The 18245-nt window shown below is 36.9% G+C and overlaps 2 protein-coding genes across 3 annotated transcripts in view; one reads left to right on the top strand and one right to left on the bottom strand.

Moving 5' to 3' along the window:
* LOC124153659 (integrin beta-PS-like) overlaps positions 1-14383 on the top strand; it is a 29128-nt gene extending 14745 nt beyond the window's left edge. Inside the window, exons 11-16 of the mRNA XM_046526957.1 lie at positions 3256-3453; positions 8511-8594; positions 9467-9605; positions 9719-9952; positions 10826-10965; positions 13262-14383. Coding sequence (XP_046382913.1) covers positions 3256-3453; positions 8511-8594; positions 9467-9605; positions 9719-9952; positions 10826-10965; positions 13262-13324 — 858 coding nt within the window. The 3' untranslated portion in view covers positions 13325-14383. The remainder of the gene's footprint in view (positions 1-3255; positions 3454-8510; positions 8595-9466; positions 9606-9718; positions 9953-10825; positions 10966-13261) is intronic.
* Positions 14384-17165: 2782 nt separating this feature from the next.
* On the bottom strand, positions 17166-18239 carry LOC124153660 (protein lin-52 homolog). Of its 2 annotated transcripts, none has more exons than XM_046526958.1 (4): positions 17989-18239; positions 17759-17839; positions 17553-17666; positions 17166-17419 (listed from the first exon to the last, which is right to left on the bottom strand). In XM_046526958.1, exons 1-4 carry the CDS (start codon positions 18020-18022, stop codon positions 17280-17282), a joined length of 369 nt encoding a protein of 122 aa, XP_046382914.1. In that variant the 5' UTR covers positions 18023-18239; the 3' UTR covers positions 17166-17279. The 2 variants fall into 2 exon arrangements, with proteins under 2 accessions (XP_046382914.1, XP_046382915.1); XM_046526959.1 differs by having other exon boundaries at positions 17553-17657.
* Positions 18240-18245: the final 6 nt, after the last annotated feature.

Below are 18245 nucleotides of genomic sequence, written 5' to 3'. Positions count from 1 at the left end.
CCAAACGGCTTGCAAACAAAGAGATGCTCTACAGCGACAAACAGCCACGGTGCCTATAGTGATTGTCTTTATAAAATAAGACCCTTTTAGACAGTTTCAAGGAGACAATGGAAACTGCTGTCTTGTCGTAGTACAGATGAGTCCATGGTACTGTGGAGAGGCCGTCTAATTTTTCAGATGCAGGGCGCACGCTGCCGCGGGCCACCCGTTTTGCCAAACATTGCAGAGCCACAATTTTAACTTTTTTATATCATAAGATGGCATTGTCTTGTATTTCCACATAGGTAATCACTTTAATGAGAACTTCTAAAACTTCTTGCATGTGACTTGATTATTTTTTATTACGATAAAAGTAAAGCTAACTAAAGGTATCTTTTGCACCCTCCCCTTGAGTTTTTTTGTATCCACTATTGCAATAAATGCAAAGAAAGAAGCACAAGCATGGTGTGAAGATGTACAGACTTTGTGAGCCGTCTGGCTTATTCCACCAATCGCTAATTTATACAGGCTCCGGGGACAATGAATTGGGAGGACAGGGACATGGCGATAAAGTCGTAAAAAATTGTTGGAAATTTTTGAAAATCATGGCCAGAGTGTGTTGATGAACAGTTATCATGACAACATTGCATTGACTAGGGTCCTTCTTTGTCAAAGCATTTATTGTACAGGTACATTGAGACCAAATAGGAAGGACTATCCATAAGAGATATTTGGTCACAAATTACCGAAAGGAGAGGCTTGTTCTCGGTGGAGTGAGGAGGGAATATGTGTTTTCCGCTGGAAAGACAAGCGGGACATATCAATGATCTCTTCGGAATTGGGAAGTGACCTAGTGTAAACCAACAGACAAGGCAAGGATAAACCAGAGGCCGTGGTTGCTTATAATTAATTCATGGGTGGAGTTGATCATTGCGACCAGCTCCTTTTAGAAAAGTAAGGTAACATACGGAAAGCGAATATTTTTTCAAAATTTAAAACATTTTGATGCTTAAACTCCCAAATTACGACATAAACAAATAAAAATGCCATGTGAAAGGGAAGAGGGCAAAATATGATGCATATGTAAGAAGCTAAGTGCATTGACCTCGGAAAACAAAGTATTGGAAAGATTTTGGAATTTCCTATGGTAAGCGCTGAAACAAGGAACTACGGGGGTTGGCCGGCATTTGGAGCAGTTAGGAATGGCGACGGGCGAACGAGAAGGGATCAGGGGAAAGCGCATCTGTGGAGAGAGGAAATGGTGCAATGCACTAACCTACCCCTAAAAATATAGTGACAGGGAGGGGTCTTAGGGGAGCTTATGAATGTGGGGAGGAAAACCCACGCAGCAAATGGCCCTTTGGGACAGAAGGTCAAAAATATAAGTAACAAGCAACAACACGTCCTAGTGTGAAGGAATTGAAATACTGGTCATCAAATGCAAAAGATATTTCCGACGGCCGGGTTACAACAGTAAAAAAAACGTAAACATTTTGTCAGCAATACTATTCATTCTGTTAAAAATTTATAAAAATGTCCAATGAGCCACAGCAGAAAACATAACCCTATTATCATTTTGAAATAGAACTAGACAAAAATGTTACAAAAAAGAGAGGAGTCCAAGATATGTTATAGATATAAAATCAAAATAATTATATTTATAAATATTATACCATTAAATATTAATCTCTTATATATGATTTTACACTTTCCCGGCGAGCAACTCTAGAAAAATCTTCTCGGGATACCGCGCGGGTTAGATTATTTAAGAGCGCCGACGTTTTGGGTACCGACTCGCTACCTATTCTCAGCTTATTCCATATACAACGCAGTAAAAGCAAATAAATTTCAATTACCAAAATTCAGACACCAAAAAATTATATTTTCACAGAAGATTACGGAGAATTTTAGCAGCGAAATAAAAAGAAATGCGGGTTGCATAACAACAGATTTTCAGAGGAACGGATATCATTCATAAAAGTAATTTTTTTTTATAACGAAAAATTAACTAATAACAAAAAGAAATGTAAAATACACTAATTGATATATTTAAATGGTTTATGGTAACTCAAAACATAATTACGGATATGAAAACGCAAAAATTTGAATTCCAACACTGGGAAAGAAATTTGCATATACACCTGCATTGAATGGGTTAATGTAGGTAGTCCTCTAGATGAAAAATACTTTTGTTTACATTGAACTCTAAATACTGTAGAAGAAATGCCATTTCATCAGTTTGGTTAAACATTTATATAATCTTCAGTATAAAAGTGAAACTAATTCAAAATTTTATTAATAAACCTTTTTGCATGTAATTACAAGGGGCCAATATTGGTACCTTGGCGTGAATGCCTTTTTGGCATTTGAAAAAATGGTAGCCAGAATTACTTAATTCTTGGAATTCATCCAATTTATCACTTACGGTTACAGTCTTGGTTGGGAACAGTATCAGCTGGTATCATTTGTTAGCTTAAAGATTTTATTTTCATGTTTACAGTACAACATCACATTACTACTACTGTGTGCATTGCTCACCAACTCCATTTTCATGCTTGTGTCACTGTCTTTGTAGTAGGGATGAAAGGGGCACTCGCTGCCCCAGGCCCTAACTTCCTGGAGGTGCAACCAAAAATAGCAGCATTTCTAGGGGATGGAGAGAAGGGTTGGATACAGTGGCGGATACAGAAAAAACTCAAGGGGGGGGCGCAACATATCTTGAGTTGTCTTTACTTTTATCGTAATAAAAGATGATCAAGTCACAGGCAAAGTATATGAAAATTTTATTTAAAGTGATTATAAACATGTAAAAGACAATGCCATCTTATGATATAAAAAAGTTACAATTGTGGTTTTGCAATGTTTGGCAATACAAGCGGACCTGCAAGGGGGGGGCGCGCGCCCCCTGCGCCCCCCATCTGTATCCGCCACTGGTTGGATATATAGTTTTACAGGAAACATTTTTTCAAGTTCCCATACATCCCTCTGTAGCCTTCCCCTGAGTTATTAATTGTAAGGTATTTTTCATCACTACATAATTGTGAGAGGGTTCAACCACACCATGAATATTCTCCTACAGGCAACATATACATGTATGCATAGTCTTGTCACTTAGCCAATTTCAACTCAAGATTAAAAATGCATTTTATACGTAGAGATGTTTCTAATTATCCCTTTAATAATAAATTTTACTGATGTTGCAATGAATTATAGAGCAATTTAAATCAAATAAATTCTCATGCCATGAAACTAATGAGTATTATTTTTAAAATAAAGACAATTTCAGGAAAATACTGTCAGTGCAATAATTACTCATGCAAACGAGAGGAAGGAAAGGTGTGCTCGGGAACAGACCATGGAACCTGTGTCTGTGGAGTGTGTGAATGTCTCAATGATTGGGCAGGTGAAGCTTGCAGCTGTAAAAATGTCACTGACACTTGTATTAAACCAGGAGCCACTGAGAATGATGCTAAGGTAAGCTATGATGTTGGTATTAACACTTTGACAGAGTAGTTGAAGTACCTTAGTTGATCGAAAGATCCACAGAGAAAAAATCATTCGCCTTGACCGGGATCCGAACCCGGATCCCCCGATTTCCGGTCGAGTGCTTTAGCCAGTTAAGCTACCGAGGCGTCATTCTTTCCTGTGGATATATACTACTATACTAATACTTTAAACTACCTTAGTTGATGTTATGGAACTGTTCCTTCATCGGCATATAGATATGCATGTAGTAGTTTTTGAGTGAGCATTTTCAGGTGTGTACAATCCACAAATATATATTTCTCCCCATGATTGGCTTTAAAAATATATATATGTATGTATGTATAAAGCCCAGAAATGCAGTATTGACAGTCAATCATTTTTGCTGCTACTTACAATTTACACTAACCCATTTCCGAACAATCGATAATGAAAGTGGCTCAGCACAATGATCAACACATTCCACTCCTGGTGAAAAATTAATGCCAAATCAATAGATATTCTTCACAGTCAATGTGCCGAATTTGCTGTAAGAATTAACCCTTCCAAGACAGTGGAGTTCTCTCCTTGGCATGACTGCTGTACTGAGGCCCAAGAGACCCTTCCGTCCCCTCTGTACAAGCATTTTTGCAAGAAATTCATTAAAAAGGGTCTCGCGGATAATCACGCACTCTCAGCACCAACCTTTTTCGACCCTTCCTAGTGGGGAATCCGCATTATCTCAGACTCCGAGGGTAATTGGGCTCCCTCCTTTCCGGGTTTATAACCCCACCAGCGGCATTGCTTTGCGGTCAATCATGCTTTGTTTGTATGAATTAGCTATTAGGATAATTGTTGCTTGCACGTAAATTGTAGACTTTGAATTCAATTCCTCGTTTTATTCTGAGAATCGTCAAATTTTGAACGAAGCTCTACCATTAATATAAACTCATTTAATGCAGCAACAATTTCTATGTTGATGTTTATACTGAAATCAAGATATAAGTTAATATATACTGTAGAATTTCATTTAAATATTGTAAACATTTGTATTGTAAACATAACTATTAGGATAATTGTTGCTTGCACGTAAATTGTAGACTTTGAATTCAATAGGGTGGTTTCCTATTATTTTTTTATTGCCTAAATCGAAAGATTATTACTCCTGGAGTACGTATTTCACGCTTTTAGATTTTTAAATGACGATATCTATTTTTCGCGATCAAATGAAAAGTGAAAAATTTCAAGCGCGCAAAAACGCGACGCGTAAGTAGGAATGAAGGGAAAAAGTCCGTACAACGCATTTCTGGTTCCCCCTCCCGCCTGGTAGGTGACCTTGATCGAGGCTCTGAGCGCTGATAGGACGCAGGATGCTAACGGGTAGCTGAGTACCTTCCTGTCTGGTAGCGCATGGCTTAAAAAAGGTTTATTAATACCTTATCAAGCGAAGAAAACTTTCCGACCTTAGCCAGTTTTAATAGGTGATTATTAAGACATGTTTCCCTGAGCTCTGTGACTCATGCATGCATTGGTAGCCTCTGACGATGCATAACTCCTATCCTCTCGTGTAGAAACTAGGTCCCTGTGACGTCACGTGGAGTGGAATCGCATGGGCGCCAATCTGGCCTTTTTCAAATGAGGATAAAATTTGACCCTTGCCATTCGTCTAAACCGGTATTTCAAAAACCAAATAATTTGTGTATTATGAATACACTAATGGTGGGTAACGAATCGCCATCAATGCCTTTTGTTTTCTTTGATGAAGGAAACTACCCTATTCCTCGTTTTATTCTGAGAATCGTCAAATTTTGAACAAAGCTCTACCATCAATATAAACTCATTTAATGCAGCAGCAATTTCGATGTTGATGTTTATACTGAAATCAAGATATAAGTTAATATATGCTGTAGAATTTCATTTAAATATTGTAAACACTGCTCAAAAGACAAAGAATTCATTCTGAATTTATATTTTTTGAAAAAGGAACAAATATTTATTTCGAAAACTGACTGAATGAAAAATTGAATGACCCTTAACACAAAGAGGGGTAATATAAGTCGAGGGTCCGGGTACCTGCTCCTGGATTTCGAGGGTACGGCCTAAGTCCCCCTTTGTTGGGTTCCGAAACTAAGACTTCGCGAACCCGTGACTATCATAAAAGGGGGAGAGTAAGGAGATGTATCTTTTCGGCATTTGTTCTCCTGCTTAGAAAAATATCCGACATAAATTTGCTGCTTTCATCTCCCGAGTCACGAAATGTTCTGCTGCATATTTTCGTCATTAGTAGCAAAAGGTTTAAAGAGATCAAAATTTTTTACAGTCACTAATAAATAAAGCACAGCTGAGCACTGAGAATATATGCATCACTACATTAGGAATTGGAGGGATTCATTTTCTATCAAATCCATAATCAGTATCCCAAACCCCTCACCTACGCTTTCTTTACTAACCTGAAGCCCCCACGGCCACCCCTTCACCCCCCAAAGCCAGGGGGCTGCGGAGGCTTCAACTCCCCGTGAATTTTTTTCCCTAGTGGCAATACATCTATTGAGGAGACTACTAGCCTATAAGGGCATCTATCCTCTGACACTCATTTTTTGAAATATGTAGCAGCACTTCATAATTTGTTCCAATAGTGAATTTAAATTTCAATATTACTCAAATAAATATATAGCTGAATAAATTAAACGTATAATTTTACTATAATAATTGTGTGTGGCAGGTATTTCAATGCCAAAAATAAGCATCCTTTAACCTATGCAATTCTTCTGCTTTACAAAAAGTTTTCAACTAGGTATAAGGAGGAAAGCTTGAATAGCTTTCCTCCTCAGCAGCATTAAAACATGAAGAATAATCACTGCCAGGGGCCAGAGAAAGAAGTAGAGAGCTAGAGCATCAGAGGTGTAGCGAGGGAAGAATCTTCAAGCATGTGCAAAAAATACTCAGGGTCCGGGGTAGGGATCAGATATCAGTAGAGATGTGTGAAAATACCACAGTAGAAACTCATACGCCTCAATCTGGATTTGAACCTAAATATGTGGAATTAAATACAGGTGTTTTATCACTGGCATGAATTCTATTCAGCACAAAGGCATCTTTTTTCTCATTGGAGTTACATTGGCTTTGAGGATTAAAGTGGTACATATGCCCACAATCATGATGCTTTGTAGCATTATGCAATACGCCAGGCAGCATAAACCACTTGGTCCTTCAAAACCAACATAACTCTGCTCAGAGAGAAGATTCCTTGTAAGTTAAAGTTTTAAAATACTTGGAACCAATTTTGGAGATCCAGGTTTGAACTCCAGTTGAGAAAAATAATTTTTTTCAATGGAATTTTCGCATTAAAATCACCAAGGAGTTTAGTTTCAACCCAGGACAAAAATTTTCTCCCAGGAACGAAACTAAATTAATCAAAACTCCGCCACTCTTAGTTAAGTTTTGAGCCCAGAACTTGAGTGGGGGGATAAGAGGGAATAGTTTCGACCCATTACATTTGACATACCTACGTATAGAGAGGTTAAAATAATGAGCTTAAAAATTGAATGGCCAGTTTGTGTTCACCGTTCTCCTGTTAGTGGTTAAAATAGGAGTGCCCCACTGCCCCATGCATCTATTGAATTTTCCTTTTGACATGGAAGCCTCATTAAGATTTGAAAATTCCAAGAGAAGATTCTGAAAAAGCTCAACATAAGTCAGAGGGCAATTAAGGAAACAAATAATTTTGGTGGGGACTATAGAAGCCTACAAGAACTCAGATCCATTTGATGTTGACTAGTAGCGAGGGAAGAATCTTCATGCATGTGCAAAAAATACTCAGGGTCCGAATTTTCAATGGCTGAAGATAATAATAATAATAATAATAATAAATTTATTTCACCATTGGCAAATTATACATCTGCAAGGCTAAAGTCAATATGAGATACCAGCATACATACATGATTGAATATGAGATACCAACATACATACATGATTGAAAATTTTCCAGGTTCTTGGGAATTCTCAAGATAATCATTTCACTATATGTACAAAACATTAGAAACAGAGCTGAGAGGGTTATAAACATACTAACAGAAAGTATGGAAAATTATAGGCATTCAAGTTGCCATCTAGAAAATTTCCTTATAATGCATCCTCCAGGTATTCATTAATACTGTAATAGCATTTTTCAGCTAGGAGGCTTTTTAGTCTCCTTTTGAATTCGGAAGGTGATTTGCAATTTTTTATTTCATCGGAAACTTTATTGTATAGGATCGAGGCAGAGTGGTAGGGACCTTTTAGGCAGAGAGAGCTGGAATATTGGTTGGAATGGATGTTATTTCTAGAACGGGTGAGGTGATCATGGTAGGTAGAGTTTTGAAGAAAATGGGAAGGGTTAGCTTTGACAAAACAGGCACATGTAAGGATATATAAAGAAGGGAGGGTGAGGATTTTAGATTTAGCAAAGAAGATTTTACCGGGAGATGAGGTGGCAATGGTCATGGATCAGCAGCTTTGCTCACTACTTCATTAGCGAGCCATATTCAAGAGTGCTTCTGATTCTGAAGCACTATTGTAACCTAGAGCAAAGTTTTCCAAGAAAACATAAAATACAGAGCTACGCTTCAAGAACTCAAGTGCAATTACTGAAAAATTTGAGTAGAGTATTTTGTTTTTACGCAGGACATAACTTAAGCAAATGAAATTCATCAAGACGAAAAATCCCACCAAAAAATGAAAAAAGGAGAGAAAATTAGTCAAGTAGGTAAGCCTAGCACATTTACAGTATATTGACCACAGTAAGAGAACTGAGGATATGACAGAAGCAATTATTGCCGATAAAAGAACGGCCCGAAATTTACATAAATAGTTACCTGTGTTTGTACAGATGGTGAAAACGCAGACATGGGAAAAATGGCACTCTAATCAGGCACCTGAAACTTTTGCTTAAAAAACTGCTGTTTTGGGCAGTTTGTGAACTCTATACAAATAAATTGCCACTAAAATATTGTTTTGCTAATTCACACAGAAGATGACCTCACATATGTACCTAACATTGAGAACCTATAAATTTTGTTTTTCTTCCCCAGATTTGCTCTGGAAATGGAGATTGCATCTGTGGAAACTGTCAATGTCATTCTGAGTTTTCTGGATTGTACTGTGAATACAGTTCGGTAAGTGCACAACCTATGAAGTAATACTTTCCATCACTCTAAGAAATTGGCCACAGTAATTACATTAATTGTCAGTACTAATATGCAGTGCATAACTAGCAAGCTTTTTTTTCCATAATTTCGTGACATAACACCATTACATGGAATTCTTGCATTGAATGATTGGAAATCTCAGAAAAAAATGACTTACCTATTTAAAATGTGCCATTTGTCTGGACAGTAGAAGAAAGTTGAAGTCATATTCTCAAAGATGGGTAAAAAACCAAATTAAATAATCTGTGCTAAGTTACATTTTAAAAAATTTGGAACCTGTTACAATTTCCAAAAAAAAATTAAAAATAACTACATACTCATTAACTGCACCACACCACTTGAGTTACAGAAACAATTTATTCATGAAACTTTATGAAAATTTTCTAAGACCCATATGTACACGTATCATAACATGTGCGGCCCCAGGTGCTTCAAGAAAATTTTAGCGTGCTATACTTATTGTTAGTACATATTAACAAATATGTATATACTGCACCAATGATTTCTTGCTGATGCAATAGCAGTTTTGTAGTTGAGATGAAAAAGTAGCCATTATACTTTTATCAATCAAAGAGTGATAAAAGTAAAAGGCCATGCTGAATAAAGTGCTCACAGTTATAATAAGTAAAACTTACAAAAATTCTAATTGTAACTGATTATTCAAGTTACTCCTGTCTCTGATCATCTAGAATTAAAAAGTAATGCTCTAAAGCGCTTACTGGACCTTGGGACATTAAACAAACAAGTTTTGCTCTTAAGTAAATTGATTTTAAAAACGGACAGCCTCAATAAACAAAAATGCTGCGAGTAATATTTTTGTCTTAAAATATTCTTTGCAGACCAGCTCTGGACCTTGCAAGGAGTTACAGGACTGCGTTGAATGTCAAGCTTTCCGCTCCTCTGGCATCACTGTGCTTGATGAAAAACAATGTTTGGCATGCAAATTTACAGTTACAATCGTTAAAGATCTGAGAAAAGGTATTGTTAAATATGCAAAACATGAAATTTACTTAGCTGTCATTTTTTGTAATGCCCACTTTAGCTTAAAATGGATGGCTAATGATAATGAGTGGTTCCTATTCTACTCACAGGCAAGTTGTCCGGTGAAAATGGGACAGCAGGTGAAATCTCTGGTCCAGGTATGGATGATAATTACATGAATAGTGAAATGGAAGATGATGAAGAGGAAGGAGGACACTGGTCACTCTGTGTAGCCCCTGATAATGCAGGATGTTCTTTCTATTTTGAATACAAGTATGATAATGGTCAACTGATTGTCCGAGTACAAGAGGAGAAAGAATGCGGTACTAGTGATTATGTCTTGGGTGAGTGAATACCTCATTGAATGAGTCAGGAAATACTTTAGTGGCTTAATTTGATTAAATTTCCAAAAATCACAATATTCCAATTCTTGAATTGTCTGCAAACACTTTAAACAACAACCCCATGTAATTAATTATTTCAGCTCAATCAGGAAACATAATTAACATTTAGAGTATGGATAGATTGTTAGCTACAATAACAAGGGCATAAGTCATATAAATGTAGCAATTACACCATACATAAAGTGCTACGGGAAAATATAGCACACACAGACCTCCTTAACTCCAACTTCAGATTCCAAAATATGAAATTTCCTAAACTGATTACACGCTTTTGCTGAATATACCAAATGATCCTTCACTTTCACAGTTTCTTTGGGAGGACTATTGGAAATTTAGGTACAATATAGTACTAATTATTTCCTAATAATTAAATGCTGAAGTATGAAGTTCTATGAGTGGGGATTGTCATGTTAACAAGATTTCAGAATTGGAATGGACACTCCTAAAGTAAGATAGGATTAAATATTTTCATGGAGTGTTGACTTCATGGTTAAATTAATAAACTATAAAGTAACCACACTTTTTACTGATACAATTAAAACAGTTTTGTATTATTCTAGTGGGAAATAGGTAATTTGCCTCTACTATGAAGATTAGGTACAAGCGTTTCCCTTGAGAATGAAGAAAGTTTATAAAAACCAGTTGGGAAAAGCCAATGGAATTAATAAAGTTCATGCTGTTTCTTTTTAGCCATAAATGAGATAAATTTCCTGGCATTGTCAGATACTAAAATGGAACGATCATGCATGTGCACGATGAGGAATCAAATTTTGAGGGCCTGTACCAATAATATCTCCTTGTTTATATTTCCAGGCATAGTCTTAACTGTTGTTGGAAGCATAGTTTTGGCAGGAATAATTTTACTTCTAGTTTGGAAGGTGCTGACTACCCTCCATGACAAAAGAGAGTATGTCAAGTTTGAAAAGGAAAGACAAATGGCAAAATGGGATCAGGTATGCACTCTTAACTACTGTACTTACTTCAGTTAACTGGAAAATTGAGTAATTTTAATGAATTTTCAGCCCAACTCATTATTTAAACCTCTCACGTAATTTTTTTGAAGAGCATTTTATTTTTTATAAATATATCAAGTAATGGTGACACCTTTTGAGATTCACGATTCTGAATCAAGTGGTAAATTAAACTGTGTAATTAGTAATTATTAGCTTAATCATAAGTCTACTGAGCTTAATACAGTAGACTCTCCTTAATATGAACAACTTTATTACGAACTTCTCGTTATCACAAAGCAAATCATTGGTCCCGACGAAAAGGCCTACCTAAGCTAAAGTAAAAGAAATGTTATTGCAAAATTTTCGTTTTTACGAAATTACGAACCTCAATCCCGGTCGCGGCGGCTAAAAAATGAACTTTATTACGAAGTTCCAAGCATAAGCAATGGCATTTAGGTGGATATTCACTACGCTAAGTCATAATAAAAGCGCCGCATTTAAGTTCTTCTCGTGAACTGTGCCCAAGAGCGTCAATTATGGTTCTTTCTTCAGGACATCATATAATAAGTTTCATTCCTGTAGAGCCATGGTGACCCACTCGTAACCGCTTGTAAATTGGACGTACCGTTAGTCCTCTTTCTACGCACATTCTATTTACGAATTTTCAGAGATACGAGCATTCAAATGTTCAAATTTCGAATTTGGCACCTTTTGATTTGGCCGATGCTTTGCAGTTTGGCTTGGCGTAGAGGGACTCTCACTTTGGGCACAATCTGAATAAAGTATCATTGAATCCGGTGTGAATTTAGGAACTGTCCAGCGTTTCGCCCGTTCATCCTTACAGCGACGAGTGATTTTTTTCCGCTTCGGCTGCGTCGCACGCCCAACTAGATCAGTTCGTAATATCATGAGCTAGAGCATGATTGTGATGCAGTGTTGCATTTTGTAGGATAACCGTACTTCTCAATGCAATTTCATACAGTCCGGCCGGCGAGAGTCACCCGATGATGGCACAATACGAGGGGCAGATAACCCTACGCCAGCATGGTTTACAGCCAATCGCTGTCCTCCAAACGCACCCTCGCCTTGTCTCTCAACGTTGTCAACTGCATAAGGCGCACCGAAATATGGCTGATCCACAAAAAAATCCTTTCTTTGAATCACCAAAACAAGTGATTCTTCCTCTGGGTCCTTCACGCACGGCGTCCCTTCCACATCCTTTCTTTGCGGAACCCTTTGCAGGTGTTTCCCTTTCTTAGCTGGTAACCTTGCCCCCTACCCCGACCTAGACCATTCTGTGTGTCATCAGACAACTCTCGGCGGCCATACTGTAGGTTATCAACTTAGGAACAAGGTCTTGGAACGCATCCAGTTCGTACATCGGAATTACTGTATACAAGAAGATATCAACCCTCGATTGCGTCATGCCGCATTCTTCTGTTGAGGAACTGGAACGAATATTCCTATTTAAATATATTTCCGCGTAATTCAATCGTGTTTATTAAAGACAGTGTTTTCCGATGATTCCTAAAAGAAATGTTGATACGATCTTCATTATTACGAACTTCCGGTTTTTTGGTCCTGCGAACTTCGTAATAACGAGAGTATACTGTAATAATACTTAGTTGAGTCAACAGATTACATGGGAGAAAAATGTATTTTTCATGTAAAAAACAATGCATTTATAATTTTCTCCTATGTTTTACTTTTGGAATGGTGAGATGGCTGAGAGTGCATTATAAAAAAAAGTTAGCCATTTATGTCCAGAAATATATACATTGAAAAGGTGATATTCATGGCAATAGGCTGTATAAATATGAAAGCATTGAAATGCAAACATTATATCGCAAAGAATTGCAAATACATACTCCAGTAGTACTACGATTGAAGTAAGTATATATATTATTATAGCAAAATTTGATCCAAGTTTGAGACACTGACTCAATCCTAATCCTTTTTTGCATGGATATGGAAGGTCCCATAAGTTATTGTACACTATGTACAGAGATAATCCACAATTTCTTAAACTTGAAGCACTCATGTTTTTATCAATAACAGACACTTTATTACTTCCACAAAATATTTATAAAAATTTCTATAACTGAGATTGGCTGTTACACCATTATCAAATACAGTAATGATAATGGTTTCACAGCAGTCACCGGTCATAGAAATTTTTATAAATATTTTGTGGAGGTAACAAAGTGTCTGTTAGTGATAATATGGAGCCCTACCGCCATGTAGCAAGCTTCAAGTTTCAACTTAATTAACTCATATTTTTTTATTCCTACCACAGGGAATCAATCCACTGTATCAGCAAGCAACCACCAACTTTGAGAATCCTACTTATAGAAAATAAGATGTGAGCTTTCCAAAACTAAGAGGTGAATTCTATCCAGAGGAGAACACCTGATAAATGAAACCATTAAATATGTTTAGCTTCTTTTTGAGCATACATATTAATTTATCTGTGGAATGACTAGACTCTAAGGTGCCTCAAGGAGGGCAGACAAAGAAAAGCTCCCGAGGATCCTTCCTCAGCAACTTGACATTTTTCAGCTCACACAAAAATGTAACGTCAATGTTACCGTAAGTGAAAACACTTTACAGTAGGGCCTCACTACATATATGATAATAATCCGTTCAAGAAGACCGGTCGAAGTGAACTTCATCATATGTTGAATATGCATTATTTCCAGATGAGGAAACAGTTCAAAGATCATCAAGGCATGTGAATGTAGTGATGTCAAGAATGTTTTTCAAAAACAAATAAGACATATCATTACAAAATTGATGATGTACCTATTGTGTGAGTGAAACAAAATTGGTGAAAATTGAAATTTATAAAGGCTTGAAAAAAACAGCCTCAGATCCCATGCTGCATCTATAACCAATTGAACCCATTAAAAAAACCAGTCTTTTGTACTCTGTCCATAATCATTTAAGGCAGACAACTTTCACCTAATGCTTAACTTTGCAAGAATTTACTTAAGTTACTAAAATTAATAATTTTAAGACTCTCACAGTGTTTATGTAGGTATTAAAATAATCTCATAGGGTCACCTCAATTCATTGGGATCCCAAATTATCCTACATGCCTCACTGAAGCCAACTGCCACAGCAACTAAAACATTTCCACTCCAATTCCCCCTTTTCACACACATTGCAACGATTGTATTTTCTTCCAATTAAATTTTTTAGCATAACAAACTCAAGTCTTTGATTGATAAAATTAGTATTAGTATTTTCCAAAAAATTTGTTATATTCAGGTTATTAGGCCTAGGTTACATACTACTTTTTTGCCATGCATATTCGGACGAATTCTGTGTAAATTGTAAAGAATTGGAATCACTTCATTTCATTGCAGTGTTGATTTCATATTATTTAATTTAAAAGCAAATAAAAGTATGAATTATCCGATTGTATTTAATTTTTAAATTGCCATTGAACATTGCAAATGAATTGTAAATCAATTTTTTTCAAAATCTGCTTTTTGCCAGACAAATCAAAAATATACAAAACTATAACACTACAACACAAGAAATAAGGTATTTTTCCTTCCTGGCATGTCAGTGAGGGACATTTGGGTTTTTCAGGTCAACCGACAAGTCATCCATGTTCTAAGGTTGTAATTTAAATCAAAGTAGTATACATAGTATTTGTAAACATTGGTAAGGTTACATACGTGAATTTTTCAAGGTAAAGGTGCATACAATTACAGTTCAAGGGGAGACATCTAAATCATATGTAAAATCTACAGCCAGCTAATTTTAATCTACTCCCCAGTATACAACTTATGTGCATATCTATGAGATATTTATAGGAGCCAACCTGATCCATAACCTAGGGAAAAATATTCCCCCACACATGGAATCATAAAAAATCTGTTATCATCCAATAATCTCTTTAATGTGATCCTGCAGTTGAAGGACAAGTTTGGATGGAATTCAATGAATATCTTTGGGGCTAGATGATGCATAAAATTTGTAGGGGTGGCAGAACATGAAGTCTCCCTTCATATGAGTCACTGGGGTAATTGGAATGCAGACAGCACAGCTGGGCCTCTCAGAAATAAAATCATTATCATGTTTCCACTGAGTATGCTCCATAAATTTTTTTTGCCGCATTATCAAACCTTCATTACTTTTTTGTTGGTGATCTCCCACTTCCCAGCATCCCAATCAACCCATACCTTTTTTCCATGTCCTAATACCCAAAACAATGGGGAATGTGGGGGACCAAGTGGTTATACTGACAAAAGGGTCATGGGTTCTGTCTGGAAGCCAGCAGACACAAATGAAAAATTCTCAACGAGCAAGTTGGCCCAGGGCAACTCACAACCCACCTTCTTCAATAGCGTTAGGGAAGAGGTGATCAACACAACTTTTTACAATGGCAATTTGGTAAATAGAATAGAGATTGGGAGAGTGTACAAAGAAGCCTCCTTGTTAGGTCATTGGCACATAAACTTCACTCCAGTAGAGGCCAGCAAATGATATACTACATATTGCAATCCCAATAATACTAGTATAGGGTACAGTTTAGAATAGGGTACAGTACAGGGAACTTCTAGGTGAGTGCCCATTAAATGCACCTCCCCTTAAGTATTAAAAACCGATGAGATTGATGCAAATGTCGAACATCTACAGAAGAATATTATCTCATCCTATGAAATTAGCTGCCCCTTAGTCACCAGAAGAGAAAGCTGTAAGCTACCTTGGTGGGATACAGAAATGGAAAGGCTCTCTATGGAATCCAGAAAACTCTTAAATAAAGCAAACAGAACGACTTTACCTAAAGATTGGAAGCACTAAAAAGATGCTTAACAGAGGTAAAAAGTGGCAATAAAATGCCATAGAAGGAAATCGTGGAAGAATTTGAGTGAGAGTGTGGAGAACATGTCGTAGCTTTTTAAATTTCATAAAACTATAGCATAAGACTACAAAGAGGGTAAATATCTCCACAAAAGAGGCCATATGCTTTTCACCGATTGCTCCAGAAAGGACAAAGAAGGAATGGGCATCTATTTCTGCTCCCTCAACATCAAGATAGCGATATCACTTGGAAGATATCCCACAGTATTTCAGGCAGAAGTATTTGGCATTATGTCATGTACATATATGATAGAAGAATGCCAATCCACATATGCAAAAATAGTCTTTCATGAAGGTCATAACTTCCATCTGGTGCTAATCAAAGCTATCAACAGAATATCATAAGGTTCTTAACTATGTAAGCAGCAGTTAGAGAATGCAACTTTTCTGGGTACCTGGACATACAAGAGTCACAGGAAACAAAGAAGCTGATGAACTGGTGATAGCCAGTACAAGTCAATATCTATTGGTCACGAACCTTCTGTACCCATTACACCTTCTATTGGATCAGCCAAGATCAGAATATGGAGCCAAGCTCAACACACAAAGCCATGGCAGGGAAGGCGAAACTCATTATAAGAGGGCCAAAACCAGGTTTTCCAATGAGGCTTCTGCAATTGAAGAAGCCAAATCAGAAAATATAGTACGTTTGTTAACCAGCCACTATTGAATTATGAGACACACCTCCTACGAGTTGCTAAATCAGAAAAAACCAGATGGTATGAGGACCATGATGAAACAATGCATCTTTTATGCAAGTGTCCCACCATAATGAGTACCCAAAATAGACACCTCGGCTCACCATTTTTGGATCCCAGAGATTTACCTGAGGAGGACCTATTGGCCTTTAGCAAATACAAAGAGCTCTATGGGTAACCTTTAAAGGGTGGACACTGGACCTTTTACATCTAAGTGCTGAGGTGGCACCTGATGTCGCCCCATCAATGAGGAACTCTAACCTTATCTAATTCAACATTCCTTTTCATTATTCTACCTAATGGAGGAAAAACAGGAGGATAAATCACTGAAAGGAAGACTTAGAACAAGTACTAGTGGCCGATCAAGGATACTGGGAATATAAATCACACTGAAGTAAAGTGAAATATATAGAGGAGAGATTCCTTATGCCAACCCCAGGATTGTATTACAAAGCATAATAATGTGGGTATGTACGCATGCAGAGAAAAAGTGAAACTATGAATCAAGATGTTAGCAGCTTATTTAGGTATAATGAATTCTTCATGGGGAATAACTACATAATTCACGATTTACCAATATCATAAAGGAAGGAAAAGACGAAACTTGGGCTAAATCATAAAAACACATTTATGAACTATTTCCTAGCATTGTTTTAATTTTACGTCATGAAATATAGCCGCTTAATACGGCGTTTATAATAAATGGAATACATATTATCATATTACAAATGAATCAAAAAGTCATCGGCGCCTTTTAGTCAAAATATTCAAGTATTTGCCTCTGGTCATTTCCTTCGCCTCCTCAAGTCCAAGCTGATACGCAAAGTTGTGCAGTTTCTTCACTTCGTCGATTAATCCTGCAGCAGTCAAACTCCCAAACTCTGCGAGTAAAAGGATGAATCACAGTAAACAATTAATCAGAGAGCTCTATAGCATTATCATCATACCATACATAGTCGTCTCAGGGGTCGACACCAACCCATAATGGCGATATATTCTCAGTGGAGTACTCACGGTGAATAAGATTAATATCCTCACTATCAAGTCGTTGAGCCCATGGCTGGACTGCTTCTCTGGGAGCAGGATCGTGCAGGGAAACAAATTCCGATACGCCTGGAACTATAAGCACTTCGAATGAAGTACAACCACATTACGTTTTAAGAAAGAAAACGGTACATTTAATCTACGCCTCATCACAAATATTATACGATGGTACTCACTTTGTTCAGGCCATAGTTCAGGCGACGCTCTATCCAGCTTTTCGAGACTCAGTAAACTCTCATCAAAATCAACTAAAGTTTCTGCAATAAATAAAGTAGAGCTATTTTATAATATTGTACGCACACAATGAGTAATCCTCATTCAAATTTGACAGTAAATTTTATATTGGTGTCCGAATGAAGCTATCATTACGTAAACTATACTTTATTGACACTTTTGCACAAATTACCTTCTTCAACCTTCCCGGTATGCAATGACGCCATACTGTGACGAAAATCAACACTCCATTGGGCTGCAAGTCACAACAGTTTCTCCAGTACAAATAATGAATTACTGTTTTAACGAACAAATATGAATGTTAAGGGCACCGAGAACTAACGCAAACCCAAAAAAGCAACTAGCACACAAGACAGATAAGACATATAATATTGCGCCGTGTTTCACAAGAGAACTCTTTTGTTTGAATTGAATTCTTTAAATGTAAGA

This window comes from Ischnura elegans, chromosome 2 (genome assembly GCF_921293095.1).
Source record: "Ischnura elegans chromosome 2, ioIscEleg1.1, whole genome shotgun sequence".
Lineage (NCBI taxonomy): Eukaryota > Metazoa > Arthropoda > Insecta > Odonata > Coenagrionidae > Ischnura > Ischnura elegans.
This window is presented reverse-complemented; position numbering and strand designations above follow the sequence as displayed.

Excerpts from the sequence above, each read along its gene's own strand:
- LOC124153660 (XM_046526958.1), bottom strand. The coding sequence starts at position 18,022 with ATGGCGTCATTGCATACCGGGAAGGTTGAAGAAG. Across the intron at positions 17,840-17,988 it reads TACCGGGAAGGTTGAAGAAG|AAACTTTAGTTGATTTTGAT; the intron begins GTAATTTGTGCA and ends TATTTATTGCAG. Across the intron at positions 17,667-17,758 it reads TGAACTATGGCCTGAACAAA|TGCTTATAGTTCCAGGCGTA; the intron begins GTGAGTACCATC and ends CTTCATTCGAAG.